The sequence below is a fragment of the Symphalangus syndactylus genome, chromosome 18, assembly GCF_028878055.3.
Source record: "Symphalangus syndactylus isolate Jambi chromosome 18, NHGRI_mSymSyn1-v2.1_pri, whole genome shotgun sequence".
NCBI classification, from domain to species: Eukaryota; Metazoa; Chordata; class Mammalia; order Primates; family Hylobatidae; genus Symphalangus; species Symphalangus syndactylus.
The window spans coordinates 69,102,068-69,115,705 of NC_072440.2; the positions used below are offsets into that span (position 1 = coordinate 69,102,068).

Consider the following 13,638-nt stretch of genomic DNA (forward strand, 5'->3'; position numbering starts at 1 on the left):
AGAGCATCAACATTGGGACCCATTTCTGGGTTCATGTTTGCCTCTTCCATTCAGGAGGTCAAAATCTGGGTTCATTCTTTTCTGTACCCTCTCCATCCCATAATATCTAAGTGGGATATTCAACTGGCCTTCCGGTACAGCTATGATGAGGGAGGAAAGAGGTGATTTATATGAAGGGTATGGTGGTGGTGGGATTTTTTCTTCCTTTCTATTAGATGAATGACATGACTCGGGAGGCTGAGGTGAGAGGATCACTATAGGCCAGGAATTCAAAAACAGTGACACTTGTACTGCGTTGTGCATGTGGGTCCACATTTTCTGGGGGAAACACACACATTGACAAACACACTCACAATCACTACATATTAACTCACTACTAGTTACCTCCCAGCCCTTCTGCACACAAACCCACACCATCTAAATGATATGACTCCAACCTAGGGGACAGAATAGACTTCGCCTCAAAGCAAACAAATATCTATATATTAGGTATATATTGTATATTTATATATTATATATATATATTTATATATTGTTGCGGGAAGTCAGGGACCCCAAACGGAGGGACCGGCTGAAGCCATGACAGAAGAACGTGGATTGTGAAGATTTTATGGACATTTATTAGTTCCCCAAATTAATACTTTTGTAATTTCTTATGCCTGTCTTTCCTGCAATCTCTAAACATAAATTGTAAAGATTTCATGGACACTTATCACTTCCCCAATCAATACCCTTGTGATTTCCTATGCCTGTCTTTACTTTAATCTCTTCATCTTGTCAGCCGAGGAGGATGTATGTCGCCTCAAGACTATGTGATAATTGCATTAACTGCACAAATTGTACAGCGTGTGTTTGAGCAATATGAAATCTGAGCACCTTGAAAAAAGAACAGGATAACAGCAATGTTTAGGAAACAAGAGAAATAACCTTAAACTCTGACCGCCGGTGAGGCGGGCAGAACAGAGCCATATTTCTCTTCTTTCAAAAGCAAATGGGAGAAATATCGCTGAATTCTTGGAGCTTTGGTGACAAAGCACTTGTTCTATATAGCCCAAGGGTAAATGCCAATACCTATTGAGAATGGAGCAGGGAAATTGAAAATAAATTTGAACCCTTCTACTGTTTCATATCCTGGCTCTTAGCAGCTGAGTGACCTTGGGCAAGAAATATAACCTTTCTGAGCCTTCATTTTCTCACCCTAAAATGGAGATAACATCAATATTGTCTCCATCACTCCCAAACCCCCTTACTGTTTGGTAAGAATTACATGAGATAAAATATGTAACCAGCACAGTAACTGGAACAAAATGAGGACTCAGTTAATATTAGCTCTTCTTCCTCCACCAGCTCAGCTCCTTTCCTCTTCCATATCCAGGAAATACAGCAATATGTGCATTCACCGTAGAAGCTGCACCCAGCTCCTCAGATGCAGCAGATGGATTGGCCCAATCTGTAATGACTGAGGATGGGGCAGGTGTTCTCCTGCAGGGTGACTGAGAATGTGAGCCTCAGAATGAAATGTAAGAACACCAGGCTCCATGAGGACTGGCTGAAGCCACAAACTGCAGGTCACTGTTCACAGGTTCTCAGTAGGGAGAGAGGCTTGTGATTTTTTTTTCACCCAGATGGAAATATGCATTCATAAAATGATTTTAGCTGGGCGTGATGTCAGGCGTCTGTAACCCAGCTACTTGAGAGATGAGCGCCGGAGAAGTCCTCGAACGTGGGGGCTGATGGGTTCATTGAGCCGAGATTCTGCCATCTTAACCCAGCCTAGGGGAAAAGAACAAGACTACGTCTCAAAAAAAAAAAAAAAAATATATATATATATATATATCTACATATATATATATAATTTACGTATCTATATATCTATATATACTTACAGGGGTAATCTTCCAATCTCTCCTTTGCCTGCAATAGGAGAAAGGAAAACGCCATGAGGATCAGATCATGCTGGGCCCTGTTGGCACAGGTCTATTATTCACTTGGTGACAGTAGAAAACAACATGTCCAACAGTGATCAAGTCACTGGCCCCCCGAATGAAGCATAGATGATGCTTGTGGAAAAGGCAATGGGTTTTCATGGAATATTTAGCAAGTCCATGTTGGCTGGCAAACACAAGATTATTTTTCGAGAAGAAAAAGTTGCTACTGAGAAATATGCTCACTACCAGACAGTTTGTAAGTGATGCTCTCATTTTTGACTACCGTCATCCAACAGGACTCCGTTGGTCACAGACTCCAGTGACCGGTCGCTAGAGTCCATGATCAACTAAGACCTGATGGACGACGGCAATCAAATACGATATTCCCTTGATATTCCAGCCAACAAAAAAATTGCATTTGTCTTCTATAATATACATGCTCAGATTTTTATATCTTCATTTCATTAATAAGGCAAGAGGACCCAGAAAAAACATTTCTCTTCCAGACAAACAAATGCATCCTACCATCTCCGATGTCATGAGGTTTTCAAAATCATCGTGAGTCTTCACTGCGGTCTTCAACCAAATCTAGGAGAACATAGTGACAGTAAGTGCATTGGTGCTGCTGAGGAATCCCACAAGGAGCCCTGGGGGGTGTGGACGGGGGCTGGAGTGTATGGAGGTGGGCAGTTGACAGGCATGGACTGAGCTGCTGCTGGACCATTCTCCTTGGTGTTGAAGGAAGGCAAAGGAGAAGGGCAGAAAGAAATGAAAGAGCCTTGGCTTTCTAGCTAGGGCAACCTCATGAATGTGAAATAGTCGCCCTAAGAACCGGTTAATACAGAAAGGCACTGTACTATGGAAACAGGAAGTACATTCGTGGCTGCCTAGATCCAGGGGTGTGGGAGATGGGAAAAACAGAGGAGTGACTACTAGTGGGGTTTCTTTGAGGGAGAAAAAAGAGGTTCTAAGATTAGATTGTAACGATGGTTGCACAACCCTGTGAATATAGTAAAAAGGCTGAATCACCTACATTAAATGGGTGAATTGTTTTGCATGTCAACTACATCTAAATAAAGCTGTTTAAAAAAAAAAGAATACGTACGCTGGTCGCGCTTGGCCTTAGATTTTTCCTGCAATAAGAGAAAAGAAAAAGAAACACCATGAAGAACAATCATGCTGGGTTCTGTTGACAAAGGCCTTTTATCCACTTGGTGAAATAAAAAACCAGATGTCAAACAGTGATCAAGTCACTGGCCCCCAAATAAAGCATAGAGGATGCTTGTGGAAAATGCAGTGGGTTTTCTTGGAATATTCAGCAAGTGCCCATGTTGGCTGGCAAATACAAAATTATTTTTCAAGGAGAAAAGATTGCTACCGAGAAATACACTCACTGGCAGAGAGTTTGTAAGTGATGCCGTCCTTTGACTGCTGTCATCAATCAGGCCTCAGTTGGTCATAACCTCCAGTGACCGGTCGCTAGTGTCCATGACCAACTGAGGCCTGATTCATGATGGCAGTCAAAAATGATATTCACTTGATATTCTAGAAGCCCCAGAAAAAACAAAAAGCATTTCTCTTCCAGAGAAAGAAATACATCTTACAATATCTGATGTTACCTTCTTCTCCCCACTGCCATGTGCAGACCCGTGTACATCTTCAGCGGAACCTAGGAGAACATAGAGTGACAGTCAGTGCATTGGTGCTGCTGAGGACTCCCACAAGAAGCCTTCGGGGTGTGGACGGGGGCTGGAGTGTATGGAGGTGGGCGGTTGACAGGCATGGACTGAGCTGCTGCTGGACCATTCTCCTTGGTGTTGAAGGAAGGCAAAGGAGAAGGGCAGAAAGAAATGAAAGAGCCTTGGCTTTCTAGCTAGGGCAACCTCATGAATGTGAAATAGTCGCCCTAAGAACCGGTTAATACAGAAAGGCACTGTACTATGGAAACAGGAAGTACATTCATGGCTGCCTAGATCCAGGGGTGTGGGAGATGGGAAAAACAGAGGAGTGACTACTAGTGGGGTTTCTTTGAGGGAGAAAAAAGAGGTTCTAAGATTAGATTGTAACGATGATTGCACAACCCTGTGAATATAGTAAAAAGGCTGAATCACCTACATTAAATGGGTGAATTGTTTTGCATGTCAACTACATCTAAATAAAGCTGTTTAAAAAAAAAAAGAATACGTACGCTGGTCGTGCTTGGCCTTAGATTTTTCCTGCAATAAGAGAAAAGAAAAAGAAACACCATGAGGAACAGATCATGCTGGGTTCTGTTGACAAAGGCCTTTTATCCACTTGGTGAAATAAAAAACCAGATGTCAAACAGTGATCAAGTCACTGGCCCCCAAATAAAGCATAGAGGATGCTTGTGGAAAATGCAGTGGGTTTTCTTGGAATATTCAGCAAGTGCCCATGTTGGCTGGCAAATACAAAATTATTTTTCAAGGAGAAAAGGTTGCTACCGAGAAATACACTCACTGGCAGAGAGTTTGTAAGTGATGCCGTCCTTTGACTGCTGTCATCAATCAGGCCTCAGTTGGTCATAACTTCCAGTGACCGGTCGCTAGTGTCCATGACCAACTGAGGCCTGATTCATGATGGCAGTCAAAAATGATATTCACTTGATATTCTAGAAGCCCCAGAAAAAACAAAAAGCATTTCTCTTCCAGAGAAAGAAATACATCTTACAATATCTGATGTTACCTTCTTCTCCCCACTGCCATGTGCAGACCCGTGTACATCTTCAGCGGAACCTAGGAGAACATAGAGTGACAGTCAGTGCATTGGTGCTGCTGAGGAATCCCACAAGAAGCCTTGGGGGTGTGGTCGGGGGCTGGAGTGTATGGAGGTGGGCGGTTGACAGGCATGGACTGAGCTCTGCTGGACCATTCTCCTTGGTGTTGAAGGAAGCCAAAGGAGGAGGGCAGAAAGAAATGAAAGAGCCTTGGCTTTCTAGCTAGGGCAACCTCATGAATGTGAAATAGTCGCCTTAAGAACCGGTTAATACAGAAAGTCACTGTACTATAGAAAGAGGAAGTACATTGGTGGCTGCCTTGATCCAGGGATGTGGGAGATGGGAAAAACAGGATTGACTATTAGTGGGGTTTCTTTGATGGGGAATAAAGAGGTTCTAAGATTAGATTGTAACAATGGTTGCACAACCCTGTGAATACAGTAAAAAGGCTGAATCACCTACATTAAATGGGTGAATTGTTTTGCATGTCAACTACATCTAAATAAAGCTGTTTAAAAAAAAAAAAGAATACGTACGGTGGTCGTCCTTGGCCTTAGATTTTTCCTGCAATAAGAGAAAAGAAAAAGAAACACCATGAGGAACAGATCATGCTGGGTTCTGTTGACAAAGGCCTTTTATTCACTTGGTGAAATGAAAAACCAGATGTCAAACAGTGATCCAGTCACTGGCCCCCAAATAAAGCATAGAGGATGCTTGTGGAAAATGCAGTGGGTTTTCTTGGAATATTCAGCAAGTGCCCATGTTGGCTGGCAAATACAAAATTATTTTTCAAGGAGAAAAGGTTGCTACCTAGAAATACACTCACTGGCAGAGAGTTTGTAAGTGATGCCGTCCTTTGACTGCCGTCGTCAATCAGGCCTCAGTTGCTCATAACCTCCAGTGACCGGTCGCTAGTGTCCATGACCAACTGAGGCCTGATTCATGATGGCAGTCAAAAATGATATTCACTTGATATTCTAGAATCCCCAGAAAAAACAAAAAGCATTTCTCTTCCAGAGAAAGAAATACATCTTACAATATCTGATGTTACCTTCTTCTCCCCACTGCCATGTACAGATGCCTGGTGATCTTGAGCGCGCCCTAGGAGAACATAGAGTGACAGTCAGTGCATTGGTGCTGCTGAGGAATCCCACAAGAAGCCTTGGGGGTGTGGACGGGGGCTGGAGTGTACGGAGGTGGGCGGTTGACAGGCATGGACTGAGCTGCTGCTGGACCATTCTCCTTGGTGTTGAAGGAAGGCAAAGGAGAGGGGCAGAAAGAAATGAAAGAGCCTTGGCTTTCCAGCTAGGGCAACCTCATCAATGTCACCTTAAGAACAGTTTCATACAGAACGGCACTGTATGGTTCAGCGATAGCATCTCATCACACCTCCTCCCCATTTCAAGGTCCAGGCAAATCCCCAATTTTATGAAATGTCACAAGATCATTTGACGTCTGTAGATCTACATATCCCGCCACTACATTGATCATCTACCCTGTTGTGTTTTTCAGATTGTAGTGAAGCATCCATATTTATTATTTTAATTATTAAGTGTGCATTTTAATGAGATTACATTCAGTGAGTTACATTCAGGATGCTGTGCCAATAATGAGAAAGATCTAAATTCATAATCTAAGCTTCAACTTGGGCAATGAGAGAAAAACAGCAGTATAATATAGAACAGAGGAAAAATAAAGAATGATTGCACAATACAGTGGAATAGAAAACAGGAAATCCTCAGAGAAAATCAACAAAACCAAAAGCTAGTTCTTTGAAAAGATCAGTAACGTTGATAAACCCCTACCTTGGCTACCCGCAAAGGAAAGAAAGAAGTCACAGTATACTAATAATATCCATTTAGGAGGAGTCAAATAAAAAAATAGTAAATAATAAAGGAATATCCTGAACACATCTGTGCTCGCAATTGGATACGGTAGATAAAATGAGCTAATTGTTAAAATCTATTTTAGAAGACCAAAACTCAGGAGAAATACATCATCTGGACAGGCCTATATTTATTTTAGAAATTGAATCAATGATTAATATCTCTTCAAAAAACTGAAACACTACATTCAGATGATTTCACTGGAAAATTCTCCCAAAATTCTTACAAAGAAAAATGTAGTCTTACCATACAAGCAAGTAATCATAATCCTAAGTATTTCCTCAGTTACATTTTAAAAATTGTCTTTCCAAACAAGACACAGGAAGGTTTATAATAGCTGTATTCATAATTGACCAAACTGAAAGCAAATGTCTAAACCTTTGAGATGTCCGTTACTATCATGGGCAACATGGTGAAATCCCGTCTCTCCAAAAAAAAAAAAAAAAAAAAAATTAGCTTGCTATAGTGGCATGTGCCTTATGGCCAGCTACTTGGGAGGCTGAGGTGGAAGGATCAACTGAACCTGGGGAGGTCAAGATCGCAGTGAGCTGTGATTGCACCAATGCACTCCTGGGTGACAAATGAGACATTTTCACACACACACACACGAACCAAACTCGGCCGGGCGCGGTGGCTCACGCCTGTAATCCCAGCACTTTGGGAGGCCGAGGTGGGCGAATCACGAGGTCAGGAGATCGAGACCATCCTGGCTAACACAGTGAAACCCCGACTCTACTAAAAATACAAAAAATTAGCCGGGCGAGGTGGCGAGCGCCTGTAGTCCCTGCTACTCGGGAGGCTGAGGCAGGAGAATGGCGTGAACCCCGGGGGGTGGAGCCTGCAGTGAGCCGAGATCGCGTCACTGCACTCCAGCCTGGGCGACAGTGAGACTCTGTCTCAAAAAAAAGAAAAAAAAAAAAAAGAACCAAACTCTAAGCTGTCAATGTTACTTACTTGTGTAGTTGTATCATCTACCATTGATTTAATGCATTTAAATTGGCACAAATGAAATAAATGAAGAACATGACATAGCATTTACTGAGTTTCTCTAATATGGAGCACTGAATGAATAAACTGGAATTATTTGCTTAAACGAACTTAAATGATTTAATTTCCACCGTACTTGCATTTCGTCGATCCAAACTTTCAAAATAGCTCTCTAACATTTTTAAGTAGGCCTTGGAGTGGGCGTCCAAATCTGCAAGGTAGAGCAGACTTCTTATAGATTCTAGAAAATGTATTATAATAAAGACAGTGCTTGACATGTTGCTGGCAGAGGACAGCGGAGAAATTAGTAAAAACTTGTTCACAGATGAAAGTTTTCATCCCAGTTTTCACTGTCTGCTTTTCAACTCTACCTGAATTAGATTTGGGTTCTAGGAAGATTTTGCAAGCTTCATTGCACTTAAAAAGGACTGTTTGTGCAGGCAGATACCTTTATTTAGATGAGACCATATAGAAAAGCAGCAGATCCAAGTCACCAAGAATGGCCTGGGTTGAAACCCTACTTAGAATCTGCACATACCTGGGAGAGTGAAATGAACCCCTCTGTGCCTCAGTTCCCTATTCTGAGATGTGGAAATGTTAGTAGATCCATGCTAGAGACCTACTAAGATCTATAGGGCTAAAAAGGATGAGATACAGATAAAGTCTTAAGAAGACTCATGCTTTGTAAATGCCCAAAAGTGTTCAATAATTCAATATCTGGAAGAATAATCCAGATACTTGGTAGTGGTTGAATCCAGAGAGGGAGCGTGTATGGCTCCCGGGCAGGGGAGGGTGGAAAGTGACTTCACTGTTTCCATGGGCATGATGCTTTCCAGCTCATGAAAGTGATCTGCCGTTTCCTTGATCCCCACATTAGCCCCGAGGGATGGGCAGAGCAGGGGCTACAAGGCATATTTTCCAATTCAGTGAATTAAAACTTATACGCTTTGAGTGACTTCCCCAGAGTTACCACAGTGAGGCATGAAGATCTGGGGCAAGAATGTAGTTGGTTCCATGGGGACAGAGATCCCAGAACATCTGAGTCCTCTAGATCATGCCCTGGACCCTGAACTGAGAGCTCTTCTCAAAAGCTTGGGCAAATATTGGCAAATATTGGCAAATTTGCCCCAATATTTCTTTGGGATGGTTGATGCCCTGGAGAGGTGGAAGGTGGCTTACTGCATTTACTCACCTGCTCTATTATCCCTGTGTTGTCACTTTGATTAGCTTTATGACCCATAAGAGAAACATTTAAAATCTCTCAGTTATGATGCACCATCTGAGATTTTACCTAAATCCACTCTTTCCACCCATCAGGTGATTCTCATCTGCTGGCCTGGAGGTGTCCTGCCATGTAAAAGGACACACAGCATACCATAGAGCTGCTGCGCGCCGCAGTCCTGTGCACACTCAACGCCTGTCTTCTGCTTTCCCAGCTCTGACAATCCTAATTCTGGCTTCCAAAGCAATCCTGTACTTCCCTCGCAGTTCTCCGACTTGCCTGAACTGTTTAACGTTTTAATCAATCTTGTGACCAGGACTGAGCTGTGACATTTGATACATCATAGTATATTTTTATCCATTTATAGATTTGTTAATAGCATTTAACTTCATTTTTCAGAGTTTTAGGAACATTTCTTGGCTAGGTGTGCTGGCTCATGGCTGTCATCCTGACATTTTTGGAGGCTAAGGCAGGAGGATTGCTTGAGGTCAGAAGTTTGAGACCAGCCTGGGCAACATAGTGAGACCTCTTCTCTACAAAAAATATTTTAAAAATTAGCCAGGTGTGGTAGTGAGCTCTTGTTTCCCTAGCTACGTGGAAGACTGATGAAACAGGAAACAGGAAGTACATACGGGGCTGCCTAGATCCAGGGGTGTGGGAGACGCGAAAAACAAAGGAGTAACTACTAGTGGGGTTTCTTTGAGGGGGAATAAAGAGGTTCTAAGATTAAATTTTAACAAGGGTCGCACAACCATGTAAATATAGCAAAAACACTGAATTACGTACTTTAAATGGGTGAGTTGTTTTGCATGTCAACTACGTCTAAATAAAGCTGTTTAAAAAAAAGTATACGTACAGACTGGATACTGGACTATCGGCTTTCTCTGCAATAAGAGAAAAAAAAACACCATGAGGATAAGATCGTGCTGGGTTGTGTTGGCAAAGCTCTTTTATCCACTTGGTGAAATAAAAAACCAGATGTCAAACAGTGATCCAGTCACTGATCCCCAAAAAAAGCATAGAGGATGCTTGTGGAAAATGCAGTGGGTTTTCTTGGAATATTCAGCAAGTGTCCATGTTGGCTGGCAAATACAAAATTATTTTTTAAGGAGAAAAGGTTGCAACTGAGAAATACACTCACTGGCAGAGAGTTTGTAAGTGATGCCGTCCTTTGACTGCCGTCGTCAATCCGGCCTCAGTTGCTCATAACCTCCAGTGACCGGTCGCTAGTGTCCATGACCAACTGAGGCCTGATTCATGATGGCAGTCAAAAATCATATTCACTTGATATTCTAGAAGCCCCAGAAAAAAAAAAAGCATTTCTCTTCCAGAGAAAGAAATACATCTCACAATATCTGATGTTGCCTTCTTCTCCCCACTGCCATGTGCAGACCCGTGTACATCTTCAGCGGGACCTAGGAGAACATAGAGTGACAGTCAGTGCATTGGTGCTGCTGAGGAATCCCACAAGGAGCCTTGGGGGGTGTGGACCGGGGCTGGAGTGTGGAGGTGGGCGGTTGACAGGCATGGACTGAGCTGCTGCTGGACCATTCTCCTTGGTGTTGAAGGAAGGCAAAGGAGAGGGGCAGAAAGAAATGAAAGAGCCTTGGCTTTCCAGCTAGAGCAACTTCATCAATGTGAAATAGTCGCCTTAAGAACCGGTTAATACAGAAAGTCACTGTACTATAGAAAGAGGAAGTACATTGGTGGCTGCCTTGATCCAGGGATGTGGGAGATGGGAAAAACAGGATTGACTATTAGTGGGGTTTCTTTGATGGGGAATAAAGAGATTCTAAGATTAGATTGTAACAATGGTTGCACAACCCTGTGAATACAGTAAAAAGGCTGAATCACCTACATTAAATGGGTGAATTGTTTTGCGTGTCAACTACATCTAAATAAAGCTGTTTAAAAAAAAAAAGAATACGTACGGTGGTCGTGCTTGGCCTTAGATTTTTCCTGCAATAAGAGAAAAGAAAAAGAAACACCATGAGGAACAGATCATGCTGGGTTCTGTTGACAAAGGCCTTTTATTCACTTGGTGAAATAAAAAACCAGATGTCAAACAGTGATCCAGTCACTGGCCCCCAAATAAAGCATAGAGGATGCTTGTGGAAAATGCAGTGGGTTTTCTTGGAATATTCAGCAAGTGTCCATGTTGGCTGGCAAATACAAAATTATTTTTCAAGGAGAAAAGGTTGGTACCGAGAAATACACTCACTGGCAGAGAGTTTGTAAGTGATGCCGTCCTTTGACTGCCGTCGTCAATCAGGCCTCAGTTGCTCATAACCTCCAGTGACCGGTCGCTAGTGTCCATGACCAACTGAGGCCTGATTCATGATGGCAGTCAAAAATGATATTCACTTGATATTCTAGAAGCCCCAGAAAAAACAAAAAGCATTTCTCTTCCAGAGAAAGAAATACATCTCACAATATCTGATGTTACCTTCTTCTCCCCACTGCCATGTGCAGACCCGTGTACATCTTCAGCGGAACCTAGGAGAACATAGAGTGACAGTCAGTGCATTGGTGCTGCTGAGGAATCTCACAAGGAGCCTTGGGGGGTGTGGACCGGGGCTGGAGTGTATGGAGGTGGGCGGTTGACAGGCATGAACTGAGCTGCTGCTGGACCATTCTGCTTGGTGTTGAAGGCAGGCAAAGGGGAAGGGCAGAAAGAAACGAAAGAGCCTTGGCTTTCCAGCTAGAGCAACTTCATCAATGTGAAATAGTTGCCTTAAGAACCGGTTAATACAGAAAGTCACTGTACTATAGAAAGAGGAAGTACATTGGTGGCTGCCTAGATCCAGGGATGTGGGAGATGGGAAAAACAGGATTGACTATTAGTGGGGTTTCTTTGACGGGGAATAAAGAGGTTCTAAGATTAGATTGTAACAATGGTTGCACAACCCTGTGAATATAGTAAAAAGGCTGAATCACCTACATTAAATGGGTGAATTGTTTTGCATGTCAACTACATCTAAATAAAGCTGTTTAAAAAAAAAAAGAATACGTACGGTGGTCGTGCTTGGCCTTAGATTTTTCCTGCAATAAGAGAAAAGAAAAAGAAACACCATGAGGAACAGATCATGCTGGGTTCTGTTGACAAAGGCCTTTTATTCACTTGGTGAAATAAAAAACCAGATGTCAAACAGTGATCCAGTCACTGGCCCCCAAATAAAGCATAGAGGATGCTTGTGGAAAATGCAGTGGGTTTTCTTGGAATATTCAGCAGGTGTCCATGTTGGCTGGCAAATACAAAATTATTTTTCAAGGAGAAAAGGTTGCTACCGAAAAATACACTCACTGGCAGAGAGTTTGTAAGTGATGCCGTCCTTTGACTGCCGTCGTCAATCAGGCCTCAGTTGCTCATAACCTCCAGTGACCGGTCGCTAGTGTCCATGACCAACTGAGGCCTGATTCATGATGGCAGTCAAAAATGATATTCACTTGATATTCTAGAAGCCCCAGAAAAAACAAAAAGCATTTCTCTTCCAGAGAAAGAAATACATCTCACAATATCTGATGTTACCTTCTTCCCCCCACTGCCATGTGCAGACCCGTGTACATCTTCAGCGGAACCTAGGAGAACATAGAGTGACAGTCAGTGCATTGGTGCTGCTGAGGAATCCCACAAGAAGCCTTGGGGGTGTGGACGGGGGCTGGAGTGTGGAGGTGGGCGGTTGACAGGCATGGACTGAGCTGCTGCTGGACCATTCTGCTTGGTGTTGAAGGCAGGCAAAGGGGAAGGGCAGAAAGAAATGAAAGAGCCTTGGCTTTCCAGCTAGGGCAACCTCATCAACGTCACCTTAAGAACAGTTTCATACAGAACGGCACTGTATGGTTCAGCGATAGCATCTCATCACACCTCCTCCCCATTTCAAGGTCCAGGCAAATCCCCAATTTTGTGAAATGTCACAAGATCATTTGACGTCTGTAGATCTACATATCCTGCCACTACATTGATCATCTACCCTGTTGTGTTTTTCAGATTGTAGTGAAGCATCCATATTTATTATTTTAATTATTAAGTGTGCATTTTAATGAGATTACATTCAGTGAGTTACATTCAGGATGCTGTGCCAATAATGAGAAAGATCTAAATTCATAATCTAAGCTTCAACTTGGGCAATGAGAGAAAAACAGCAGTATAATATGGAACAGAGGAAAAATAAAGAATGATTGCACAATACAGTGGAATAGAAAACAGGAAATCCTCAGAGAAAATGAACAAAACCAAAAGCTAGTTCTTTGAAAAGATCAGTAACGTTGATAAACCCCTACCTTGGCTACCCGCAAAGGAAAGAAAGAAGTCACAGTATACTAATAATATCCATTTAGGAGGAGTCAAATAAAAAAATAGTAAATAATAAAGGAATATCCTGAACACATCTGTGCTCACAATTGGATATGGTAGATGAAATGAGCTAATTGTTAAAATCTATTTTAGAAGACCAAAACTCAGGAGAAATAGATCATCTGGACAGGCCTATATTTATTTTAGAAATTGAATCAATGATTAATATCTTTTCAAAAAACTGAAACACTATATTCAGATGATTTCACTGGAAAATTCTGCCAAAATTCTTACGAAGAAAAATGTAGTCTTACCATACAAGCAAGTAATCATAATCCTAAGTATTTCCTCAGTTACATTTTAAAAATTGTCTTTCCAAACAAGACACAGGAAGGTTTATAATAGCTGTATTCATAATTGACCAAACTGAAAGCAAATGTCTAAACCTTTGAGATGTCCGTTACTATCATGGGCAACATGGTGAAATCCTGTCTCTCCAAAAAAAAAAAAAAAAAAAAAATTAGCTTGATATAGTGGCATGTGCCTTATGGCCAGCTGCTTGGGAGGCTGAGGTGGAAGGATCACCT

At 42.2% G+C, this 13,638-nt stretch overlaps 1 protein-coding gene across 13 annotated transcripts; it reads right to left on the reverse strand.

Moving 5' to 3' along the window:
- Positions 1-597: 597 nt before the first annotated feature.
- Positions 598-13,400, reverse strand: LOC129468234 (uncharacterized protein C22orf42). Of its 13 annotated transcripts, XM_055253532.2 has the most exons (10): positions 11,204-11,219; positions 9,614-9,641; positions 7,672-7,746; positions 5,714-5,763; positions 5,199-5,226; positions 4,632-4,681; positions 4,117-4,144; positions 2,454-2,516; positions 1,887-1,914; positions 598-1,773 (listed from the first exon to the last, which is right to left on the reverse strand). In XM_055253532.2, exons 3-10 carry the CDS (start codon positions 7,675-7,677, stop codon positions 1,688-1,690), a joined length of 339 nt encoding a protein of 112 aa, XP_055109507.1. In that variant the 5' UTR covers positions 7,678-7,746; positions 9,614-9,641; positions 11,204-11,219; the 3' UTR covers positions 598-1,687. The 13 variants fall into 13 exon arrangements, with proteins under 13 accessions (XP_055109507.1, XP_063479731.1, XP_055109505.1 ...); XM_063623661.1 differs by lacking the exons at positions 5,714-5,763; positions 7,672-7,746; positions 9,614-9,641 and adding exons at positions 11,772-11,799; positions 12,287-13,400 and having other exon boundaries at positions 11,204-11,253; XM_055253530.2 differs by lacking the exon at positions 11,204-11,219 and having other exon boundaries at positions 9,614-9,649.
- Between the last annotated feature and the right edge of the window lie 238 nt (positions 13,401-13,638).